Source organism: Zonotrichia albicollis, chromosome 9 (assembly GCF_047830755.1).
Source record: "Zonotrichia albicollis isolate bZonAlb1 chromosome 9, bZonAlb1.hap1, whole genome shotgun sequence".
Classification (NCBI taxonomy): Eukaryota; Metazoa; Chordata; class Aves; order Passeriformes; family Passerellidae; genus Zonotrichia; species Zonotrichia albicollis.
Window position 1 is genome coordinate 12107600 of NC_133827.1, and position 25884 is coordinate 12133483.

At 51.0% G+C, this 25884-nt stretch overlaps 1 protein-coding gene across 1 annotated transcript; it reads right to left on the minus strand.

Moving 5' to 3' along the window:
* Nucleotides 1-2834: 2834 nt before the first annotated feature.
* LOC141730030 (cell division cycle protein 20 homolog) lies at nt 2835-9422 on the minus strand. The gene is given in 11 exon segments (XM_074546669.1): nt 2835-3016; nt 3715-3832; nt 4004-4129; nt 4239-4470; nt 4807-4901; nt 5230-5416; nt 5418-5427; nt 6056-6184; nt 7783-7897; nt 8529-8699; nt 9231-9422. Coding segments are annotated over 11 exon segments (1557 nt in total).
* Nucleotides 9423-25884: the final 16462 nt, after the last annotated feature.

Below are 25884 nucleotides of genomic sequence, written 5' to 3' on the forward strand. Positions count from 1 at the left end.
CTTCTTTCCTGTGGTCCTTGAAAAAACATCTGCTGGGAAAGGCGGGGGGGGGGGGGAAGTAGAGCCCCTCCTCTCCCTCTCCTCTTTGGCATTACTATTTTTAACTTATTTTATTATTTCCAGATATTAATTACTGTATCAATATTGATTACTGTTTCAATTTTTATCAGCATGAATCATACCTATTTGCCACACAATTAACCCTGGTTGATTTAGGAGCATTGGAATTAAGGTGTTAAGAATGTTGCTTTTTTCTTGCATTTAATCCATAAAAAAGCTCTGCCATAATAACATTTTGAAGTATAATTTTAGAATATTACTTGTATCCTTGAAATTATAGCTTTGGAATATATATAAAAGAAATATGCTTATCTCACGCCTTATTGAAGCAGAGAAAAACAGCTTGAGAAAGGAAGATGAACATCACAAGGGTTTATGGCTCCGACCAAAGGGAAGCTGGACATCACTGTTATGAGATTTATAGTCTCTGTAATTAAAAGGTGGACACACATCTGGGGAGCTGGACCCCACCAGACGGGATTTGTCTTTCTATTTTCAGAAACTGGACCGTCACCATCTGGGGATACTCCTTTGAGATACATCCTGAGAAAAACTAAAATCACAACAGTGTATAGAATTGTGATGTAATAAGTTGGAATAAAAATTGCTGATGGGTAAAAAAATTGGAAATAGAAACTGCTGAGAAAGCTGATGAGTACCCCTATAAATACCTGTAACCCTCAATTATTGGTGTGCAGTTGGAGGGAAAACTTCCCCCACTGTACTCAGTGCTGTATTGCTCATACCTTACCATATTAAATAATAAATTGATTGCTGCTTGAATATTGGCCTAGTCAAGCTTCTTATTCATAACACTGTTAGCTGCGCTCTTCTATGGGCTGGCCATGGCACTTGGTAATAAATATGCTGTCATGCTGTGAACTGAATTCACACCTTACAGGGCTGTGTTCACTGGGCCTGCTGGATCAGTGCCCACTTCCTTCCTCTGCTCCTTCTCACTCCAGGACTGTAAGAGATCAGCATGGGGTCAAAGACCCTGCAGTATCATTACCCTCTGGTAATGCTCAGAGGTCCTCTAAGGGCTATGTAATGCACAGCATCTGGGTGTGGGGCATGTGCTAAGGAGAAAGAAAGAGTCTGTGAGAAAGCTGAGCTGCTCTTACATGGGACTGCAAAAATGACAGGAACTTTTTGGCATATAAAGCTTTCCTTGCAGGTCAGGGACCAGGGAAAGCCTAATCAGCTGTGGCCCTACAGGGCAAGTCTGTGCTAACTCCCAGCACCAAGTGCAGGGCTGTGGGACACGGCTCCTACAACAACAGCACAGCTCTGTGGAAGAGCCCAGCCTTGCATCTGGGTTCCTGCCTGCTTCCCCTTTAGAGACAGCTGTGGCCTGAGGATTTGTGTCTGACGGAGAGCTCCATCCTTGGGCCTCCTGATCTTTCCCAAGTGGCCAAATGGGGATGCACCAGCAGCTCTGCTGGGAAGGTGCTGGCTCAGTGGCTGTTTTTTGAGACTGTGCCCCCCATATCAGCTTTATGTGTGTGTGTGGGGGTGCTCTAGTGGGTGTGGTTACACACTCACTGGCCTTGGCAGAGCACAAGTCGGAACCTTTGAAGGTTCCAGCTGCTGTAAGGCTCAGGAGGCAGAGCTGGTGCTGGGCACAGTGTGGTACTGTGCTGAGGGAAAGGTGAAAACAGTTAATAATCCACCCTCAGCTAATCACTGAGGGCTGATGGGAGGCACAGGCTTGGTGGAGCTGCTTTGTACAGGCCAAGGTGCTTATCAGCTGTGCAGTGTCCCCAGCAGCCCCTGGCAATGCTGGTGCAGCTGAAGGACAGGCTTGATGGGTCTGGTGCAGCCCCACAGCCTCAGACACTGCGGCTCCACTGTGCACAGCAGCATGGCTGAGCTGGTTGTTTGTCAGGTAAGGGCTCAAATATATTTCCTGCCACTTGCTCCAGCACAGTTCAGCCTGGAAAAAAGGCATTTTTCCAAGTGTAGGGGAGTCAAGCTCCAATAAATGTCAACTGAGCCCTGGTGCTTGCTCCCTTGCATGAATCCTCAGTGAGGCACCAGGGCCTCCTGTCAGCAGGAGGGGAAGGGAGATCACAGTTGTTGGAAGAATACGTGACTGAAGGCTGAGCACAGGGTTTGTGGTGCTTTGCGTGGCTCTTGCATGACATCTAGGCTGGCTGTGGCAGTGTAAGCTAACTTTTTGTTTTGCATCAGGCTTTATGCCAGAGCCAGCCCCTTTCCAGCCTTTGGGGTGATTACAGCTGTTGCTCTGTATTTCCCTCCCTCCTTTTTTCCCAACAGCTATTCTACTCCAGCACCATAGGCAGGCAGTGATGGCTGCCTGTAGCTAACAAGACAAACTGAGATCTGCCTGCAGAGCCATAGGAAGGTGTCCCTGGGCTTGTGAGACAGGCCAGGACAACACAAACTGAGGCCACAGCTATGCTGTGCTTTCAGTTGAGCCTGAGGTGGAGCTGCTGTGCTTGTATTCAGCATCTAGATGGGGCAGGTGACATATCTATCTTAGCTGGGACAGAAACAGAAGTACAGCCCTTGCACAGCATCCTTCTGCTAGGCTGTGCTAAGCTCAGGGGCCTCTAAACTGGCCCTAAAGACCTAGGTCTCCACTCCTTTCCCAGATCCCCAGCCTCAGGGAGGACTTGGGTTTAGGAGCCATGGCTTTTTCTTCCATCAGACTCCATTAAGAAAAAGTCAAGTTAAGCAGTTCATTAACATTTAAAATACTGTACAGTGTGTAAACCAAATATTCCCCTCTCCACAACAATCCCGTGCTCTCAGCAGATGCTCTGGTGAAGAATACTGCTTTTGGCACTGTTTGTCTTCTCTTTCTTCTTCTTCTTCTTTATGGGGTCCATCTCAAGACAGCGCCAGATCTGCAGTGTTTCATCAGCAGCTGCTGAGGCTGCTGATGTACCATCAGGGCTCATGGTCAGGTCCAAGATTCTATCAGTATGAGCTGAGGGGGAGAAGAAATGTGCAATCAGGGCTGAGCTGATCAGCACATGCACATTTACTCCTGTATGCTCCCATGAGCCCTGCCAGCTTGCACAGCTGTCCCCCCAGTGGTTGTGGCAGCATGATTTCAGACCCCAAGCATACACTTGGATCAATGGTATCTCTTCCACAGCCCCGTGGGCATGCTTTACTCCTAGCAGCATGGCCCCGGATACTGTCCTGTATCAGTGATGCTGCAGGCTCCAACCAAGGAGTGCAGCTATCTTCAACCTCTAGCACACCCCCCACACCCAGGCCCTGTCCACCTATAGTAGGAGTCTTAGTATCTGTAAGTAAACAAAAAGGGGGAAATATAGTAGGAGTCGTAGTAAAATATCTGTATTGTATATTGAATATCTGTATATAGGCCTTGTCCTGATAAGCCCTGGTTGTTTTTGATGGGCTGCAGCTGCAATGTCCTTAATTGGGCTGCAGCTGTAGCTAGTGAAGATAACTGGGATAAAAGGGGCTGGGCTTGGCCAGTCAAGCTGAGCTGACAAGGAGCCCTGAGGAAGAATGAGCAACAAGCAGGAGAAGAAGTCAGAGCTGTGAAGAACTGCCCCCAGGAAGTATCACCGAGAAGGTACGAGACTTTAGAAATATGATTGCAACAGTATGGGACTTTAGAAATGCAACAACAAGATAACAACATGCACCTACCTTGCAGCTCTGCAACCTTGGTCATTGTTGGATACTTCCATATAACCAGCTGATTCTGTGCAAAGCCATGGCCTGAAATGAGCTCCTTGTAGTTTGTGGACCATAGGATAGAAGTCACCTGCAACGAGGCAGTAACACAGGCGAGACAAGGTGCATGTGCTGATGCTCACCACTCGGAGGCGAGCATGGTCCCCCTCCTTCCCCGTGCCTCTGGGCCAGAGGAGCCAGCAGCTCTGTGGAGGTGTGCTGCCAGAAGGTGTTTGTCTCCAAGCTGATGTTCATCTCTCACCTGGGAGCGGGTATCAACAGCACTGAGGCAGGCGCCAGAACACACATTCCAGATGTGGATATGTCTGTCATTAGTGCCACCTCCAGTGGCTGGAACATTCATCTGCCATGGGCACCACACCACAGCCTGAGAGAGGAGAGTTCATTTTAAAACATACAAGAGGCAACCTGCACCCAGCCAGTGCTGCATGCCTGCCTTGCACACACATATCCGCCCATGGCAGCTCTGTGCTCACCTTGACAGCACCCTGGTGCTGAGTGAAGGTCTGTACAGGAGCAAAGTTGCCACCCCCACCTTGGGTGCATGGCCAGATGTTCGCCAGACTGTCATTGCCACCACTGGCCAGGTAGCGGCCATCCAGAGACCATTTGAGTCCGCACACCTCGTGTGTGTGGCCAGCAAGGGTGGCCACGTGATGCTCAGCCACTTGGACATCGTGGTGATGGATGTGCCCAGTCCGTGCACCACTGCAGAGAGAAGGCTTGCAGGGTCAGGCTGCACATTTTCACCCAAATCCATTTTTGTTGTTGCAAGACTGCTATACCTGCCACTCGGTTTCAACCAGTGTTACCAGCAGCACAGGTCTGTTGGTGTGAGTGAAACACCCACACAAGCTCTTTAAAGCTTCAGCACAAATTGCAATACAGGAAAGAGGCCTTCTCCTCACAGCCCCAACAGATAAGGCTGAGTAAGGATCCCAAGCCAGGACAAACTTCTCTCTGCCATCCCTAACCCATGCCACACATAGATTGAGGGATAGGAGTTTGCAACAACTGGAAACTGCCCTTGACCCACTGCTTTACCTGGAGAGAATGCAGCTGTTCCAGCTGAGGGTTCCCACATGGCCACAATGGCTGGTCATGGTTCGGGGACGTTTCAGCTGCTCAATGTCCCATAGCTGGAGAGGCAAAGCAAAAAGTTCTTCAGAAGAAACCCAATCCTGTTTCTGTGCCCTAGGAACCTCACTGCACAGGCTCTGGCATTCAGCTTTCTCAGTAAGGGAACAGAGAAAATGTGTATCTCTTGACTATAGCACAGAAGGTTACGCTGCTTATCAGAAAACCCCCAAACCAAACCCTGCCTTGCACACTGGGCAGTTCCACCCCACACGAGGGAAGACAAGTCAGGTGCATGGCATCCTTCCTCTGCCAGCCAAGGTTTTGTCCCCAGGCCCCACAGTTCTGTCAATCCCTAGAAAACACCTCTAGTTTTACTCCTGCATTCACCTGAACCTCAGCACTACTTGTGCCAACAGCAAGGTAGTCTCCATCTTTAATCCATGACACAGAGGAAATGTAAATACCTGGATGCTCCGTCTGCAGCAGGGGGATAATCTCCCTAGTACCGTAATTCCACAGATAAACAACAGTGTTGTCCAGAGTCACTGCCAAGAAGTTCTGGGAGCTCCAGTCTGAGATTCAGATCTACAATTTGAAAGAGCAATGCAGGTCACACCATGCTTGGCTAGAGAGCATGCCCTTCACCCGTGCTGATGCAGCAGGTGCGGGTGCACATATGCACACACACACGTACAGGTGAGGGGCAGCCTTCTGAGTGTCACTATGCCCAGCTGCTGGGGCCAGGTACCCTGCTCCAAGGTATCTACACAGTGCCCTAGACCACTGTCCCTGTAAGGCTACACAGGGACACTTCAGAAGTGGTCTGCGCTAGCCTGGGTACACAAAATAATACAGACAGCCCAGTTACACTGTCCTAGGAACAGCAATCCAGTGCAGAATGTTCTGGATGCCCAGCACTCAACCCTGCAGCCTACTTACTATAGGGGCCTGAGTAAAGATATGTATTGCAGTAAAAGATCTCTGTATTGTATAAGTGACCCTGCCCTGATTCTAGGTATTGTAAATGGGCTGCAGCTGTAGCCCGTGGAGGTAGCTGGGATAAAAACGGGCGAGGCCTTCAGGGAGAGCTAGAGAGGAGTCCTGACTGAGAAGCAACAACAATGCTGCTGTGAAGAGCTGCTGTGAGAAAACCACCCAGAAGATATGAGACCCTAGAAATATGATATGCAACAATATGAATACAACAACTTACAGTAGTGGTTGCGAATCTCTGGTGCATCCAAGACCTGGTCTGGCTTTGAGGGAATATATCTGCTATTCTTCCTGCTGAACCCAGGTGCCATTTTCTGACTGTAGAGCACTTTCAGGTTATTCTGATAGCCTGTGTGCAGGGGAACAGGTTTGTTAACCTGAGTTAGTTTCCTCCCAGCTGAGTGCTGCTCACCCAACTAGGAATCCCTTGGAGTGAAAATAAAGTCCTAAGAGAAACACTCACAAGCCTGCAGTGCACTAAAATCACTGGCAGAATGAACTGCTGAACAGGGCTGAGCTACAATTTCCTCATTCATGGAAACAAATTTAACAAACACTTGGGGTTTTGAATCCCATTATATTTAGTTGCAGTTTTGCAGAGAAGGGCATATGTGGCCCGAAGTTTGGAGTCCGACTAGCTGAGGGCGAAAGGCCGACGCCCCTCTGCAATTCCTGGCCAGCACCCTTCGGCGTCTGATGGCCTCGGGCTGTGCTGGCTGCGGACTGGCTTACACCGCTGGTATTGGAGAGGAACGGAGCTGACCATTTCCCGGGGGTTAAACATCGGTTTATTGAAGGTGTTGCGGGATCCAAACGCGGGGAAACCAACCGGGAAAAAGTTTTTTCATAGGGGGTGAAACAGGATTATAAAGGAGGGGGGTGGGTACAGGCGGAACCAATTGGGAAAGGTGAGGGGATGAACTTCACAGAACTGACACTCCATGGAGACCAATAATCAAAAGGTAAAGGAGGTGTCCTGGGACCCCAGCCAACCACCATCTCCAGAGAGGAGAAGGTTCTCGAAACCTGGGAGGAGAAAGGGAGTGATTGACTGGACCCAGGGAGGAAACAACTTTCACTTATAAGGGAAACCAGGGGAGGAGCAATTACATATCAGCAACTATGAATAGCGGTTACTATAGCAACTTAGCTGACAGGCTAGCACTGGCGGGAAAAACTGGGGGAACGAAACCATTTTACACATAATAGGGGAGAACAATACATAAATTGGGGGAATAACACAAGAAACTTAACAACACACTACAACACAATTTAAACTAGAAAGTTCAGAGCAGAGAGCTTGATGCTCTTACAGACTTCATGAAGGTTTGGAACCTGCAGTACAGGTGACTGTCACCAACATCTTTTCATAAAACTCCTTTCTTTAGGATTTTTCTCCCTTCTGAGAAGCTGTGGCCTCAGCAACAAAATGTAAACAATGGTTATCTTCTGCGGTGGAATGCAACAGATGGATGCGTGATTGGTCTTGGGTGAATGTTTGGACTTACTGACCACTCACGGCAGAGCTGGGTCTCGCTCTCTGCTGAGACACAGCCCTTTGTTTATTCATTCTTTTTCTATTCTTAGCTTAGCTAGCTTCTGAGAACTTTCCTTCTATTTCTTTTAGTATAGTAATAATGTAATATATTCATAAAAGAATAAATCAAGCCTTCTGAACATGAGGTCAAGATTCTCGCCTCTGTCTTCACCCTGAAGACCCTTGCAAGCCCTGTAACAGGTGACCAACTGGCACTCATAGCACCTCTCCTAAATAAATTCACTGTAACTGTTATGCCCTCCCTCGACCTCAGGAACCTTAAGAAAGGAGACTCCAGCTTGTACAGCTCTCAGAAACCAGCTGATTTCTCTTGTGACCACACACAGAGCCTCTGTGTTGCTGTTCCCCTGACCTGATCTCTCCTGCTGATTCCGCTCACACAGACATACCTTCTGGAGCATTCTCTGGTTTTCCAGGTGGAGGATGAGGATCTTTGAGGTGGAGGATCTTTGCCTCTTCTACATCAAAACCATTCAGATTCACTGCCCAGGCTTTCTGTTGCTCCTACAGAGACAAATCACCCTCAGTGCAATGCATTTACAACAATTCCCACACTGCAATTTAAACAGACACCTAAGTCCCCTTCTCTTAGAATCTGCAGATGTTTGACTGTGCTGCAAGGGTCAGTCACACAGAGGCAGGTCAAAGCAGTTTTTCCTCAGACCTTCATACATCGTCCTGCTCACATTTTCACACAATGGCAAATTCAGTGTCATTGCCAGTGGGAAAAGCCACAGCCACAAAGCAACCAAATGCTTCATAAACAGATTTCAGAACACAGTGTAAAATATTCCAGAAGTGTTCCCTGTGGAGACATTGTCCTAGAATAGCTACCACCAGCAGTTTCACTTTGCATAGGCTTACAGCTTTGTGTTTTTGTTGCCTGCTACATTTTAAAGCCTCATTAGTCAAAAGCTAAATTTTGCTACCAGAAGCAGCATAGGCTTAGACTGCATGGCAGTCTCTACAGCTTCAATCTCATGCTTGGCACCTGAAGCCCAGAGCTGCAAGTAGTGATGGCTGGGACTTGTCAGTCCGGCGTGCCCACTTGATAGAACCTATAGTTTACTGCTCTGTAAAGGGGCGGGAAGGAGTAGCGGTTGTTGAAGTAATTGTAACTTGGCAACATAATCACCTTCTTGGTAGGGGAATCCTCAGCAGGGTCATTCTCTTTGGTTAGGAGGAAATTTGCCATCTCCATCTGCATAGTGCTGTGGTTGGGAAGGTAGCGATCCCCCCCAGCCTTTGTGGGGGTGCTTTGAATTTTGGATCCAGATTTACCTGCATTCACATATGAAAATATTGTCTTACAGCTATTTAACAGCCTGTATTAGAGCTTTCACGGGAGTAAACCCAACACTCTTCCACATCACACCCCCCAGACAAATAGGACTCTGAGGTCTCATGCCACCCAGTCACAACTAACTTATATTTTCCTCCCTGCCACCAAGTTGGTTAGGGACTGTGTGCACTTGGGTCTAGTGCAACAATTCCAGAGTCCAGAGATAAGGGGAAGATACAAAAACGCTCACAGGATGTAAAGCTGTCAGCTGACAGGCCCGCCCACACTCGTCCTAGCATACAGCTGTGCCAGCAAGGCTCAGCTGGGCGAACAGCAGCTCACCAGCCCCAGTGCTCAGAGCTCTGCCCCTCATGCTGGCAAGGAGGTGGGTGGCTGTCAGGAGCACAGCCCACCTCCTCCTGCCTGAGCAGCAGCCGGTAGGGCAGCGTGGCAGGGAGCCCAGAGCCCCATGGCTACAGACAAGCAGCCTGGGCGAGGCTCCCGCACTCAACCTCTGCTGTTGGTGGCCGGCGCTCACCGGGTATCTTGGACGACATCTGTCTCTCTGTCTCTCTTGCTGGAGCTGTGGGAGCGATTGGCCGGCTTCACGGGCGACATGCCGACGGGGCTGGGCCCGGGGCCACTCTCCTTGGCCTTGCGCTGCCATCGTGCAGGCAGCGCGTTTGGGACCAGTGTGTCCAGCTTCAGCAGCCCGTGCAGGTCGTCCTTGAACAGGAACTGCGCCATGGTCCTGCGGGCGGGCAGGCGGCGTTAGCTGTACCCTCCAGCTGGGCTGAGCCTACTCCGACAGGCCCCGCCAGCCTCCCCACCACCGGACCGTGCAAGCCCTCCGGCCGCTCCTCCCCGCCAACGGACACCCCCACTCTCCCCAGCTGCTCCTCGGGACACCCCATCAGCCGATACGCCCTCCCTCCGCTCCTCGGGGATCCTTGAGCAGCCGGCACCCCTTCCAGCCGCTCTTTGGGGCTCACTCGGATAAGTGACATTCTCCTGTCCCCCGCCTTTCAAGGGCAATCTCGTCCCTGCTCTTTCTCCTCCCCACCGTGCTTTGCCTCTGCCCTGTGCCCCTGGGGCTGCTCTTGGCCAGGCAGCCTCAGTGGGAGCCAGCACTGGCTGCAGCCTCAGCGAGCCCCCCAGGACAAGGCCCAGCAATTAGGAGGCCAATGAAAGCTCTGGCCAGCAGCAGAACCCTCAGCAGAGTTCTTTGGACAATCATGGACTGGCCACACCTACACTGCAGCCTCACTGGGAATGTTTCCCATGTACAGCAGACTTTCAAAAGAAGCTGTTTGAGGAAAGGAGAACTAAACGCTCACTGTCTTCTCCTCAAGTAAGTCCAAATTCGGACAGAGCATAAGATGAAGATCAGCTCCAAGACAAGCAGGCCTGCCAGGAACCCCAGCCAGCAGCCTGTTCCCTGACAGAAACCCCTTCCAAGGCCCTTCTGGGAATCAGGAACATGGGCAGTGGTTCCAGCTGCACTTGTGGGAGCAATGGGGAGCATCAGCCCGTGCTGAGCTGCACTGCTGAGCTGGCGGCACGGTGGATGCGGGCAGGACGTTCTCCGTTTCCCCCAGAGCTGGGGCCTGCAGGCACCTTGCCGCCCCTTGGCACAGGCTGTGCCACCCCACGAAGCCCAGCAGGCTGGGAGGAGAGCCCAGGGGCGAGCAGGAAGCTGAGAGAAGGCCCTGCTCTAGAACTGAGGGACTTCCGCCAGAAGCAAACAAAGATGGTAACTTTAAGACATTCCCACTGTGCTCAAAGTTTGTCTGATAAGACTAAGACGTGAGCTTGTCAAAAATCCCAGGAAATATCTGGGAAAAGGTTTTATGTATGTTGGTTGTGACTAGGTACAAAGCTCCTGCAGGAAAAGAGCCTCTGCAGCAGGCTGGCTGGCTGAAGGGGTCTTACTTCTTCCTAGAATAAAGATTACCACTGAAATGCAATTTTTTTTTTATTGTATGAGGAGAAAATATTTTCCAGACCTCTAAAACCAGTTTCAAAAATACAGATGTGTTGTGGAAAAAGGAATGAAACATATGGGGATTTCTCTCTACAAGAGATATTTCTAAATATTTCTAAAAATGAAAAGTGAAGACAAAATAAGGTCACTTTTCCTGGATTCTAAAACTACTTAGAAAAATCTTAAACTACTATAGGAATTGGGAAGATATATTTGGGGGTGTCTCTCTACAGAAAAACGATTTTGAAATATTTGTACAGATTTCTAATTTCTAAAACTGAAAAACTAAGCAAATGGGGTTGCTTTTTCTCAGGAGCCCCATGCTGCTGCCTGCCCCCTGGGCTCCCCCAGCCCTCGGGACCCCGCCGCTGGTCACAGCAGCCCCTGCCTGGCTCCTGCCTGTCCACACCGTGGGCATCCATGGCTGCTCCTGGCCATGGAGCTGTGCCAGTGCTGCTGCCAGCTGGGCTTTGCTGCTGCTGCCACCCAAACACTGGGGTGACGGCACCTTCCCTTTAGTGCAACAAAAGAAAAGGCCATCACCTAGCCTGGCAGAGAGCAGGGTTAACTTCATTGCTGTTTAGAGGGCAGGCCCAGGGGGCTCAGGGGCAGAGGAAGGGACATGTTGGTCTCAGGAGGGGCTGGAGGGTGCTGGGCTGCTGCTGGGGTCTATAGAAGGAGTCGGGATGGGACAGAGGAGGATCAAAAAAGAAATGCAAGTAGCTTGGGGATACACATGGGGAGAGGAGGTGGCAGTGCGATCTCCAGGCCAATAGGAGATTTCATTGTTGATTGCTGTTCTGGAGTCTTCAGCTCAAAAGTCTTGACAGGGATGCCCAGAACCTTCTTACTGCTGGAGGAGCTGCTCCTGCTGTTTGGGTGTGAGGTGCAGCCACCGTCTTACAACTCTTGTCCAGAGGTGGAACTGTGGAAAGAAGAGGTGGCTGAGGCCCCAGCTGCCAGTGGCACACAGGGAGCCTCCTGCACAGCAGGGCCCAGAGCTGGCAAGGCTCCCCAGCATGGCTGGAGCTGCTGGCACAGCTTGGCCCAGCTGCACAGCTGCCCCTCAAGGCCCCGGCCAGCAGGACACAGCTCTGGGCAGGCTCCCTGGGCAGGAGCGGCCCCCAGAGCGCCTCTGCCTTTCAAGGGCAATCTCGTCCCTGCTCTTTCTCCTCCCCACCATGCTTTGCCTCTGCCCTGTGCCCCTGGGGCTGCTCTTGGCCAGGCAGCCTCAGTGGGAGCCAGCACTGGCTGCAGCCCCAGCGGACCCCCCAGGACAAGGCCCAGCAATTAGGAGGCCAATGAAAGCTCTGGGCAGCAGCAGAACCCTCAGCAGAGTTCTTTGGACAATCATGGACTGGCCACACCTACGCTGCAGCCTCACTGGGAATGTTTCCTGTCTGCAGTAGACTTTCAAAAGAAGCTGTTTGAGACACTCACTGTCTCCTCTTAAGTCCAAATTTGGACAGAGCATAAGATGAAGATAAGCTCCAAAACAAGCAGGCCTGCCAGGAACCCCAGCCAGCAGCCTGTTCCCTGACAGAAACCCCTTCCAAGGCCCTTATGGGCATCAGGAACATGTGCTGTGGTTCCAGCTGCACCTGTAGGAGCAATGGGGAGCGTCAGCCCGTGCTGAGCTGCACTGCTGAGCTGGCAGCACGGTGGATGCGGGCAGGACGTTCTCTGTTTCCCCCAGAGCTGGGGCCTGCAGGCACCTTGCCGCCCCTTGGCACAGGCTGTGCCACCCAACAAAGCCCAGCAGGCTGGGAGGAGAGCCTGGGGGGGAGCAGCAGGAAGCTGAGAGAAGGCCCTGCTCTAGAACTGAGGGAGTTCCACCAGAAGCAAACAAAGATGGCAACTTTAAGACATTCCCACTGTGCTCACAGTTTGTCTGATAAGACTAAGACGTGAGTTTGTCAAAAATCCCAGGAAATATCTGGGAAAAGGTTTCATGTATGTTGGTTGTGACTGTCCTGGGGGGACGTTATGATGCTTGTATCCCCATTCATCTGTTCTGTGTCTTTAAGACTGTCTCTGAAGAGTGAAAGTTTTGTTTGGGATTCTCTTATCAGAGACACAGAGATGGGCAGTACATAGGGCTTTTTGCTTTTGGCTTTCTGCTTTGCTTGCTGTCTCGCTGCTCTTGTTTTCTGCTTCTGCTTATTAGCTAGTTCAAGCTAAAGAGTCCCAATTCCTTCCTGGACTGTTTCTCCTCTCCTTTTTCTGTGACCATCTGGAACCTGCTCCGGACTGAGACTTGGGAACACCGAGGGTTTGCACCATTTGGCTGCAGCAGCTGCCCCAGCCCCGGAGGGACTAATAGAGCAAGTACCCCCGGAAGAGACTTTCTGATTTTGTCATCTTTCTCAGAACGGTGTCATCTGGTATTGTTCATTTTGTGTGCTGGGGGTGCTGTGCCTGTTAAATAAACACGTTCTTTCCATTTCTCTCTAAGAAATTTTTTCCCGAACCGGTTGGGGGGAGGGGCCATGTGGGTTTGCTTTCTGGAGGGGCCCTTCTTTGGAGGTTCTCTACCAAATTTGCCCTATACAAGGAAAAAATATTGGCGCCCAACGTGGTTCCACACCTTATCCCCATATCATTAACATACTACCACACATCATGCATTATTCATGCAAAATTTCCATCTGTTCCCACAAAACTTACAAGCAATACCCATCATGCCTTCATCACATCCCCACAATGGACCACTGAATCCAGGCCCTGTATTACAGAGCTGCAGGATTCCCCCCTTTCACTTTACTCCCTTAGGTGAGAACGGTCAGTGCAGGGACCCTGAGATGTGCAGCTCTGTGAGCAAACCCTATTAGCTCTTGATGTTTCTACTGGCAGGAAGAAGTCTGGGCTAAATACCTTGATTTCTGTGTAACGGTGTATTCAGTGAAAAGTCACTTAAGGATGTGGTTAATTAAAAAGGACTCCTGTTCCTTCCTTTAGACTTCAACCTCAGATGTTTCCCCACTGCTCACCCTTGATAATGAACTACTCCTTAATAGGCTTGAATATGCTTAGGGAGACATTGAGAGCAAGGTGGCTCTTAGGGAAGCTGTGTCTGAAAAGGACGTGTGCTGTGTTGCTATCCTTGAACAACCTCCTTTCAGTAAAGCCAAAAAAGGAAGAAAGAGTGAGACACTGCCTTAAGTGTCTGAAGACAACTTCTACAGTATTGCTGCAGATTTGAAAGAGGTCTTTCAAGAACCAGCCAGAATAGATGGTATTTTCTCCATCTATTCTGGTTTTTTCTTTGAAAGACCTTCAAAAACAAACCAGAATAGACTGAGGAAATACACTGGCACAAAGAGGATGCACAGGACTCTGCCCCAGATGACCATTTGGGACCTTTGCCTGAGAAAGACGCAGCTCAGGATACGAGTGCTTTCAAGTTTTCCTTCTTTGGAGGCACAGAGGAGTTGGGCATCAAAGAAGATAACAGCAGAACCCTTCTAACAGTGTCATTGCTAAGGAAGAGCTTCTGGCAGGCAATGTAGGGCAATATAGTGTAAAGAAGGTCAGGATGCAGGGGATTTTCAGCAGCAGAAGTCAGTAATTAGGCAGAAGCATTTTGATCTTCAGTTCTGCTTGCCGGGGCTGTGGTAGATTATTGAGAGGTGCCTCATGCTTGCATCTCAGGAATTCTGAAAGGCTTGCTTTGAGAAGGCGTTGGGGTTTTTGCTGAGTGGTGAAAAAGCTTGTTCTCATGCCCTGAATTCCTCAAACACGGAAAAACGTGACACACCAGTCATATCAAGTTTCATAGAATCCAACATGGTTTTTAAGGAAATGTGCGTTAATGTAGAGGGAGGAGCAAAGTCTGAGAGCTGGCCCCAAGATCCATGAACATTCTGTTTGTTACTGAATTCTACTCTTGGACCTTTAAAAAAAGGAAATGGAATGACACATGGTCATTGGGGTGTCCTAACCTTAGATAAAATGAGGCCGTCTGAAATGAAGATGAAACAACATTAACTCGAGTCCCAGTCATGTAGGAGAGAAAAGAAAATCCGTGAAGTTATCCAAAATATTAAAAACCCAGTGCAACAGCACAAAGCAACGAGCCCCCCAGACTTGTGCTGAACTGAGAAAGTATTCAGTGTCTTCTGAATGCAATGAGAAATGTTTAAGAATACATAAGGGATCCCTGGAACAAAGTGGAAAATACTGGAGCCGAGACGTAGCTTAGAAAGTCTGGCAGGGTCAGATTCTGTCCTTCCTAAATCTCTCTTCTCCACTGTAAGTATTTCACGTGAAAGGAGGAATTTTTCCTGACCAGTAGAGGAATAATCTGGTTTTGGCTTTTTTTCTCTATTGGTGCTGTCATTGCAGAGCCTCACGCGCTTGGGACAATAAAGCCGGTAAAAGCCACATGGCAAGAGGATCCACATTTCCAGGACAGCAGTTCTGAGGGTGACGATGAGCCTGAGATGACAGAAATCGAACAGGACCAAGAAATGCAAGTTGCATTTCTCTTTGTTGTCTACTTGGCTGTAGTAGTTGGATGCTGTGGTAATATTAATAGCAGCACGCAGGGATTGGAAACTGACATTGTACACCTCTGAGCAATGAAAGTCATCTTGGAAAACCGTTTGTGCTGCACAGAGTCAAAACTCCCAGCAGCCCATTGGATGTGAATGTGAATATGGAAAGAAAGAGTAGAGCACAAGAAATTAACTGGGTCATTTTGGTTTGACCAACTCCAAACTGAGTTTGGCCAAAAGCCAAAGACACAGTCAGTTTTCTCTTTCAAAGAGGGTTTTGTAAAATAAAAAGCTCTATTCGGTTCCTAGGGAATGAAGCTTTTCAATGTATGGCATTTCTCTGAAGAACTACAGGATTAACTTGTGTTCATGGAATTTGATAGTACAATTTAGGATGCTCAAATCCCTTTGTCCTTTTCTAGGTTTCTTTCTACACCCTGCACAGAAAGTGCTAGAGCTTTTTTCTTCTCCAAAGATGATGAACGCCTAAGAGGTATGACAGAATTTCTTTACCCTCTTTTATATTTTTTTTCCTTTTAAACCCTTCCTGTAATTCAGTGAGGAGGAAAAAATGCTGCCTAGCTATCAAAGTTTTCTAGTCAAAATTTGCCACCCTCACTTGTGATCCAAGTTGTGGCAGAATCCCGTGAGAAAGTCCTGGCAAAACAAAGGCCAAAACTTCTGGCTTTCTTTTGTTTCAGACAATTACCGAATAGGAATCTGGAATTTTAGAGTTTACCAAAAACTTAGTCACTTGACAGGTTACGTAGACATTTTGGATCCTTTCAGGTATTTAAATCATCTTTGTCTTTTTCCTCTCTTTCTGGAGTTACCATTAGGAATGTTGAGTGTTCTTGTCAGCCACATATGTCCCTGTGGTTCTTTGTCCTAATGAATCTGGGGCTTTCTCTTCTGAATCCAGTGAATTTTGTATTTAGAAACAAAGAAAACAACATCCAAAGCAAACATGCACAAACCCCAAAACCTGCACAGGCCACGAAAACAATTGCTGGTTACAGTTTGTAGAATAGAGTCTTAAGCTTAAAGGATGTGCCTTCCATGAGATTGATTCCATAACTCTGCTGAAATGCACTGCTGTGTTCACACAGTTCCCGGCCTGCAATCTTCCAGGCAGCCTGATTTACAGGGTGTGTTGAAATGGAGAGCTCAGGCCTCAGCAGGCCTCAGTTCTGGGGGAAGATGTGGCAGGCTGGTGCTGAGCTTCTAATGCAACAGCAGCAATTTCAGTGCAATTCAGATTGCAGCATGGTGAGGAAAAGTGCTGCTGCCTTTGATTGTTCTTAGCACAGCAGGCTGCAGTAGGGAACATTTCTGCTGGAGCCAAGGTGTGGTGGGGGCAGGAGAACAGGAAGGATGTGAAGAATTGATTTCTGATTTTAGTGCTGTGTTGGTCAAGATTGTTAGAAGCAGCAGCACAATCACAAGTGCTTAAGGCTATTAACTGTATGTTTCTTTTGTGCAGAGGATCCGCACTTATTTTGTTGATTAGTAGAAGTCAGTGAAGAAAAAGAGGGTTAGGAAGACAGACGTAGATTATTGCTTGAGGTGAGTATGGAACATCTGTTCCCTGGTAAGTCTAGGTGAAAGCTGAGCATGGGGAGGGATTGCAGCTATGAATGTGCATGCAAAATTAATTCAGGACCTCGAGAAGAGCTTCAAATTTGTAATGAACGGGGAGGAGAAATTTTGTAGTGTAGCGGTGTGTATAACATCATGTTGTGTGGTCCAGTCAGGTAAACCACTACATCTTTGTGTGTTACAGGAGCAGCTACTTAACTGTATGTAAGGATAGTGAATGTAGAGACTTCTCCTCATAGTGGATTCAGGAACTTCTCTGAAGAATTTGTTAGATTTTCATTATTTTCTGGAACGCCAAAGGAAGCATTAGGATACCCTATAGGAAGTGCAAGCAAACCAATAAAGTTTTTACTGATGAGAAGCGAGTCACGTTTGTTCCTTGAAAGTGTTGCCAAACAAGGTTACTTTGAAAATCCTTTGAAAGGTCTGACAGGGATCAATATCAGCAAAGCCTGTTAGGCCGTGTTTGGGAGCTGGGGCTGAGGCTCTCGTGCCCTGGGGAGCCACGGGAAGGCTCCAGGCCTGAGTGTGCGGCCAGGCCGGGGCCATTGAGCTGCAGCCCATCCCTGGTGGATGCAAGGGCAAGCAGGAATGCCAAGGGACCCCAGGACCGGGCCAGGCCAGGCCAGAGCAGTGCCCCCAGCCCTCCAGGAGCGGATGGGCTCTGCCAAGCCCAGCCTGGGCACTGCCCCCAGCCCAGGGACAGGCGGGTGCTTTGCCCGAGGTCTGGGCCCAGAGCAGCAGAGCTGTCACAGTCCCAGCTGGTTCTGGCCTGCGTGAGGCCTGAGCAGGGCCCGTGGGTGCCCTGGGCAGCACAGGAGCAGCACAGGAGCAGTTGCCAGGGCCTGGGGAGGCACAGGGCTCAGCTTCTGCACGGTGACACAGCATGCAGGCTGCAGGGGACAGAGCCAATGGCACCGGGCATGAGCAGCTCTGCAGGGCTCTGAGCCTGCAGCAGCATCGGCCCCAAGGCTGCTCTGTCCTTGCCTGGCTGATGGGCAGCGCTGGAGGCCTTACAGAGCAGGGGCCATTGTGGGCACGGCTGTCCCAGGAGCTGCCCCCTGGCCCTGCTGGGCCCCACTTGGGCAGGAAGGAGGCTCCCAGCCCCGGCATGGCCGAGCAGCTCCTGCCTCCCCCTGCCTCTGCTCTGATCCCCACACTGCCTGCTGCCACAAGAGCCCCTGGGCCATGCTGTCAGAGAGCTGCTTTGCCCTCACCTGGCTCCCTGGCACCAGGGCCCTCCTGCTTGCTGTCAGACATAGCAGATGTCAGCAGAGAGTCCCTTTGCAGGAATTACGCAGTCACCTCTAGGTGCTGATCCTCGCTTTCTGTGGAATAAACAAGAGCTTGGGGCGCTGCCATGGCAGGGCTTCGCTCAGCTGTAGGCACTACCAGCCCGGCTCTGCCTGGGACTCAGGCAGTGCCACGGCGAACGGCAGCTCTGGCATGGCAGCCTTGGGCAGTAGCCAGCTCTGCGGGCTGGGACCCCGCAGCGGTCGCACGCTTCTCCCAGAGCCCGAGCAGCACCTGCACGCTCCCAACACCGAGGCGGGAACGCGCCCAGGAACAGCGCGGGCTCGGCTCTGGGCACGAACCGCCCCGCCCCTCACACCCGCCCGCCCCTTCCCGCCCTCCGGCCCCGCCGCGCGCCGCCCGCGCTCTCATGGCGGCTCTCGCCCACAAAGCGGCGCCCTAAGCCCTGCAATGGCGCCACCAACCTTCTGGCGCTCTGGAAGGCGCGGGCCTGCACCCGTTGCAAACTGGGCCCTTCGTCCCATTTCCTGAAGAAAACATGTCCTGTCTGGCCTGGGCTTTACACACTTCCAAGCCTGATCAACAGGAAGAGACGTTTAACCTGGACACACGTAGCAGCCTGCAAGCTCGAAGTGATGGCCAGGTGTTAGAAAAGCAAAGTATTTGTTGCTAGAATTGTCTTCCAAGACTCAAGACTGGGCACGTTTCACTGATCTCAAACCCAGAGGGAAGTTGACAAAGCTTGGGAAGAAGTATGCCCACTGATAGTGGACACAAACGATGCAGAATTTCACTTGTTCTAAAATTTTAAAAGTTTAATAGTAATAAATTAGTTATAAAACTAAGAATAAAAATTAGAGAAAAAAAATTTGGTCAATTAGAGGTAGGACAATGAAGGGCAATTTAAAAAGCAAAGAATTACAAATGTCTGGGTGCTCTGCTCTGCCTCAGAAGACACTTTGCTAACACAGGATTAACTTAAAAGTAATACCCTGTTGTATATTCATATATCTCATACATGATGCCAAAATTCTTTTCAAACAATGGGTGTTTTCTTTTTCTTGTCAACCCCTCCATCATCTTGTAAATCAATTGTCTTGGTCCCTCAAAGTCTGGTTCTTCCCGAGAAGGAGGCAATATTTCTTTTCTTAGAATTTTGGTGTCTTGTTACTGTTATCTCTCCTTGAGCTATTTAGAAAATGTATCTTACAGCACAGAGTTTCTGTAGCCTAAAACTATATTCACCACACTACTTTAAAAGCCTAGGATAGCACTACAAAAAAGGATTAATACAACATAACTTTCCAACATAACACATATAGTATTAATTTTAATATTTGCGAAAAGCCAATCATATAATATGCATTTTTCACACCTTCTCTGCTCCTTCTTCTTCTCAAAATATATTGTAAACCTGACTAAAAAAACTAGTTAGAGCCACGGTCATTGCCTTATTCTGAAAACTCACAGCTGACTAACAGGTTTAGTGCCTTACAGAGCAGGTTTGAGGCCCTGGAACTGGAGGGACAGACAAGTGATGAAGTGGGCAAAAGTCCTTCTGCAATCGAGGGGCACCTAGGGCAAGTCAGGCAACACCATGCATGGTGACCACCTCTGTTCCAAGGGAAGGCAGGGTCCTTGCAGGCCTTCCCAAAAGCATCTCAAGGGAAGGTTTCCATCTGCCCTGCCCTGTTTGCTTGACTTCAGCTGAATCTTTCTCTCTCTGAAAGACAGGAAGCTCACGTGTGTTAGGAGAATACTGTGAGCATTGGCAGAGGTGAACGGTCAGGAATCCAGAGGCTTGTGCAACTCTCTTCCATAGAGAGTCCCTTGTTGTATATTTCTAAAAAAGCAAAGCCTAAATGGCAAGTCAGCAATTGGGGAAGTGCAGCACTGAGACAATAAAGCTGTAACATGCCTTGTTTTGCAAGGGACAAGTGAGACAACAAATGTTCAAACAGCATATACTGAGAAGATGAAGAAGAAAACCTAATTTTTCTAAGGTTTTCTAATGTTTATATTCTTCTCTGTACCTTTTGAAGACTGCCTATATCCTATTTTCATTGTTTTCTTTTTTCCTGTCTTGAGAATGAATTTTGCATTATGGATATTTTTAGTCAGGCATAAGAAAAGTTCCATATTGTTTAAAAATCATGAAAAGGTAAGTTTAGAGGAAACATCCATTGTCTTTGATAGTTGGATCAGACTCAATTTTAAATACCCTTGTATGTCCTGCTCATATGCAAAGATGCTAGATTGATCTTGGAAGGGCATTAAACCAATAAACAAGTACTTCAAAACCTCGGGAGGTGGCTGCCATGGTGAGTTTCCTGAGGGCTGACAGCCCCAGCCCTGCTCCATGGCCGGTTTCCATGAGGCGTCACGGCCCCAGCCCCGCTCCATGGCCAGTTTCCCTGAGGTGTCACAGCCCCAGCCCCGCTCCATGGCCGGTGGCCCTGAGGTGTCACAGCCCCAGCCCCGCTCCATGGCCGGTTTCCCTGAGGTGTCACGGCCCCAGCCCCACTCCATGGCCGGGTTTCCTGGTCACTTCGAGGTGCTGTTCCTCTCTCTCCGTGGAGAAAGTAGAGGCCAGGGAGCTTGCAGAGCAGGCCCAGAGCCATGAGGGCTCTGCTCCCTGCTCAGCCCTGTGTGAGCTCTGCTCCTTTCCGCCTTCTCCTCCCGTTGTCAGGTCCCACTGACACTCAGCCTGAGCCCAGCATTCCCTTTTGGGGCCAAGGGAAATCTCTGCTCCTGCCTCTGGCACAGGGCGCTCTGCCAGCTGGTCAGGGAAGGAGACAGCCCCGGAGAGAGGCATGAACAGTGGAGGAAAGCCAACATCACTGCAGTCTTGCAAAAGGGCACCAAGAAGGAGCCAGGAAACTGCAGGCCCATCAGCCTCAGCTCCATCCCCAGAAAAGTGACAGAACAGCTCCTCTTGGATGCCATCTCTAAACCTGTGGAATAACAGGAATGGAAACCATGCTTGACCAATCCATAGCCACCTGTGCTGCAGTGACTGGCTGGGCTTGTGAGGGGAGAGCAGTGGCTGTTGTCAGCTGGGACTTCAGCAAGGCTTTGTCCCTGCCTCCCATAACAGGCCCCTGAGGCAGCTCAGGGACAGTGGGGCAGAGAAGTGGACAGGGGAGCTCCAAACTCAGGTAGCTGTGAGCTCAGGGGGCCGTGCTGGGCCCAGCCTTGTTTGCCTTATTCCCCAGGGACCTGGCAGAAGGGACGGAGCGCTCCCTCAGCGTTTGCTGATGGGACAGAACTGGGAGCAGGGCCTGAGGCACCACAAGGCTCTGCTGCCCTTCAGTGAGACCTGGACAGGCTCGAGAGTTGAGCAGAGACGAACCTAATGAAGTTGCAATGGGAAAAGCCTCTAGAAGAGCTTCAGGCTTTGTAATTACCAGGCAACAGAAGTGTTTTAGTAAAGTGGAGTCTATAACCTTGTCTTGTAATGTCCAGTGAGGGAAACCACTGCTTCTCTGTATGTTATACATTGTATGTCGCTTGTATGTACATCAAGAAAGTCTCTGAGAGAAACATGAAAGAATTCAGAAACTTCCCCTGATATTATTTTGGATTTTCATGATTTTCTGGAATGCAGGGTGAAGTGTAAGGATGCCAAAAGGAAAGTGAAAGCAAACCAATAAATCTTTAAAAACTCAGAAGCCTCTCCTGTTTCTTCCTTGAAGAAGTTGCCAAACAAAGTTGCTTTTGCAATCCTTTGAAAGAACTTATAGGAAAAAGCATTGGCCAAAAGTGTTGCCCTGTGTTTCTGAAGAGCAACAAGCATTTTGTGTTGATGCAAGGTCTGTACCAGGGTTTGGGGTTTTGTGTGTGTATGCTTTGAATGTGAGTCTTTGCAGGACTATTAATAATTAGACCATGTCCTGAAGAGAACATGTTACTGTGTTGTGCTGTCCAGTGCTGAAGAGGGTTGAGACAGAGCAGGTAGCTCTGTGTCTGTGTGTAACTTGCATGAGCAGCACGGGAGCAGTGCCCAGGGCCTGGAGAAGCAAACGGGTTTGCGGTGCTGAGGACAAGGTGTCCAGAGCTCGGGATTGTCCGGCCAAGCTCTTCTGGCTCCTTGTGCTTGGAGCCCTGGCCGGGAGCCCTGCAGAGCCCCGGGTGCAGCTTCCCAACTTCCCCCTCTGCCTCCTCCCTGCCTCCAGGGTAAAGGCACTCCCTGGCATTGCACTGGCTGTGCCTCCCTCCTAGAGCAGTGAAGGGATCCTTTCCCAGCCAAGGTGGCTCTCCCATGGAGACAGGAAAATGGACAAACTCCTGCTGCCCCAGCATCAGGCAGGTGCAGGGTGTCCCTGCCTGTCAGCCCCTGCCCTGCTTCCCAGAGATGCCACTGATTGTTCTAGAAGTCATGGATCTGGATTTCCAGGAGCATGTTTGCAAAGACACGAAAGAGAAAAATTGACAAGAATTGTTTGTGCTTCTCTTCCTGAGTTTTTTCCAATGTATTTTCTAGTAGGAAAGCATGGACCACACTGGCAAAGTTCATGTAATGTAGGAAAAGCATCCTCCTGTATTTGACTTGAGTGGAGGACAATTGCAAGCTCTCCTGTCAAATGTGCACAGAAAATTCTCAGTGCATTTCGTGTCTTTGCACTGAGTCAGTATAAAAGATGACGATTCTCAGGAGCCTAGTACTAATTTTTCCATTTATATGAAATGTGAAAGTTGTTAGTTCATAGGATGACAGATAACTGAGGTCTGGAAGCAGCTGTGGTGGTGTCCAGGTTTATCTCCTGTACCCAATGCCCAATGCAGCAGCATCAAATAAGGTTCATCTTAGTTTTCTGCAGACAGGTCTTGAGGAAAACATCAGTTCACCTAGAGCACGGTTTGAATCCCTGCAGTGCAGCTGACTCCGCACCGGCTCTCTGGGCCACCGCCTGCCAGGGGCAGGAGCAGAGATTTCCCTTGGCCGGGGCCGGAGCCCTGGCGTGGCAGTGCCTGAACAGCACCTCCCTGCCTACAGTGCCTTCCTGGATGGCTGCCCCAGGGCCTGGCATTTGACCCTGCCCTTGCTGCAGGAGTCCCGGCCCTGCTTCCACCCTGAGCAAATGCTCGGACCCATCTCAGAAGCTCGGTGCCCGAGGGGGCCACCACAAGTGGTTGCCAGGGACCTGAGGCCATGGCTGCCCCGATTTTGGGTACACGGCTCTGATGTCAGAGTGGCCATTGTGACCTGTGCCACCAAGGCCACAAAAGGGGATGCTGGGCTCTGGCCGAGTGTCAGTGCGACCTGACAACGGGAGGAGAAGGTAGGGCGGGGACGTAGTTGCCCAGGGACCAGAGGGGCCCCACACCTCGGGGCTCTAGGCCTGTGCTGCAGCCTCACCTGCCTCTCCCTTCCCAGAATCAGCGGAGGAACAGCCAGGACACTGCGGTGTTCCTCAACGCGACGACGGGAGGAGAAAGTGGACAGGAGCAGGGCTCACGCAGGCCTGAGCAGGGAGTAGAGCCTCGTGGCTCTGGGTCTGTTCTGCAAACTCCCCCCTCCTCTTCTTTCTTCCATAGACAGTTCAGCACCTCGAAGTGACCACGTCCCTCGAGGACAGAGACGCAGGACAGACAGCCGCCATGTCTGACAGCAAGCAGGAGGGCCCTGGAGCCAAGGAGCCAGGTGAGGGCAAAGCAGCCCTGTGATAGCCTGGCCCAGGTGCTCTTGAAGCAGCAGGCAGCGTGGGGATCAGAGTAGAGGCAGGGGGAGGCAGGAGCTGCTTGGCCATGCCGGGGCTGGGAGCCTCCTTCCTGCCCAAGTGGGGCCCAGCTGGGCCAGGGGGCAGCTCCTGGGACAGCCGTGCCCACAATGGCCCCTGCTCTGCAAGGCCTCCAGCCCTGCCCATCAGCCAGGCAGGGACAGAGCAGCTTTGGGGCCGATGCTGCTGCAGGCTCAGAGCCCCGCAGAGCTGCTCATGCCCGGTGCCATTGGCTCTGTCCCCTGCAGCCTGCATGCTGTGTCGCCGTGCCGAGGCTGACCCGGACATGTGCGGTGACAAACTGCACAAGGGTGGGCTCTGTGCCCACACGTTCTGCATGGTGAGTGGCTCCGGGTGCTCCCTCCACCATTGCAATGGGCAGCTCCTGCCGCCCTCTCCTCATCAGCTCCTCCCCTTGCCTGCAGCTCTTCGCTACTCTACTCTTTCGGCAAGAGAACCGCCACAATGGACTCATGGGATTTCTCCCACGAGATCTCCAAATTGCGGTCTGGCGGGCAGCACAGAAGGTGAGAGCCTGACAAGAGCAGGGAGATTTGTGCCTGGCGAGGTTTGCCAGAGCTTAGCCCAGACAGCAGGAAAGAAAGGCCGGCCTGACAGCCGGGACAAAGTCTGGCTCCCAGCAGCTCTGGAACAGAGGCCCTGGCACAGGAGACTCCCTCCTCCAGCAGGCAGCTCTGTGGGGTGGGAGCCGGCAGTGGCCACGTCCTGTGCCCTGCCCAGAGCCCTGCGGCTGCCCGGGGAGGCCTCGAGGCTGCTGCTGCTGCTGATGCGGCTGCTTGGCTCTTTCCAGCGCTGCTGCGTCTGTGGCCAGAGCGGGGCAACCATCATGTGCTGCGTGCCAGACTGTGACAGATGGTTCCACCTGCCCTGTGCCAAGGAGGGCGGCTGTGTCAATGTATACGTTACTCCGTTCAGGTACCTCATCTCTCTTTATGGCCACCCCTGGGGAATGATCCAGCATGTCTCACTTTCCCCATCCATTTTCCTCCAGGTCCTTCTGCCCTGAGCACCGTCCAGAGCAGGAGGTAGAGGCGACTCCTGAGCCGGACACCGTTTGCCTCATCTGCCTGGAGCCTGTGGAGGACAGGACGACCTTCACAACCCTGGTGTGCCCAACGTGCCAAAGGGCCTGGTTCCACAGAGACTGCATCCAGGTAGGAGCCCTCCCCTTAGCGCCAGGGCACAGCAGGTGCTCAGCAGCAGCAGCAGGGCCTCGCTCACCCTGCCTGTGTTTGCCCTGCAGGGACAGGCCTTGCGCGCTGGTGTTTTGTATTTCCAGTGCCCCCTGTGCAGAGACAGTGGGGAATTCCCTGTTGAAATGTTCATCTTGGGGATCCGAGTCCCCTTCAGGTTGGTGTCCTTCTGCCTGGCCCACCAGGCAGGAGGGTGCAAGTGCTGTGCTGTGCCAGGCCCTGCCCCAGGAGCCCTGGCCCTGCCCTGTCCCATGAGTCTGGGCTTCAGCTTCATGCCCAACTTGGAAAAGCGCTGGAGAAGGAGCTGGGACACCCTGGACCTCCGTGAGGGAGAGCAGCAGAAATTCATCATCTCTTCCTTTCTCCATCAGAGACCCAACATGGGAGGACAACGATGCCTTTGCAGATCTAGGAGTGAGGCACAGCCAGTGCAACGCCAGGGATTGCCTTTACCCTGGAGGCAGGGAGGAGGCAGAGGAACAGGGGTAAGTTGGGAAGCTGCACCTGGGGCTCTGCAGGGAACCTGTATCTCGGCAAGGGCTGTAAGTGGGAAGAACCAGAAGCGCTTGGCCAGACAAGCACGTGCTGGTACACATTGTTCTCAGTGCTTTGAGCTTGTTTGCCTCCCCAGGCCCTGGCAATTGCTCCTGTGCTCCTCCTGTGCTGCTGAGGGCACCCACAGGCGCTGCTCTGGCCTGAGGAACAGCACACAGAGATGGGAGTGTGACAGCTGTGCTGGGCTCGGAACATGTATGAGTCAAAGTCCCCGGTGTCCCTGGGCTGGGGGCAGTGCCCAGGCCGGGCTAGGCAGAGGGCAGCATCCACTGCTGGAGGGCTGGGGACACTGCTCTGGCCTGGCCTGGCCTGGCTGGGGCCTGGGCGATCTTTGACATTCCTGCTTGCCCTTACAGCTGCCAGGGATGAGACAGAGCTCAATGGCCC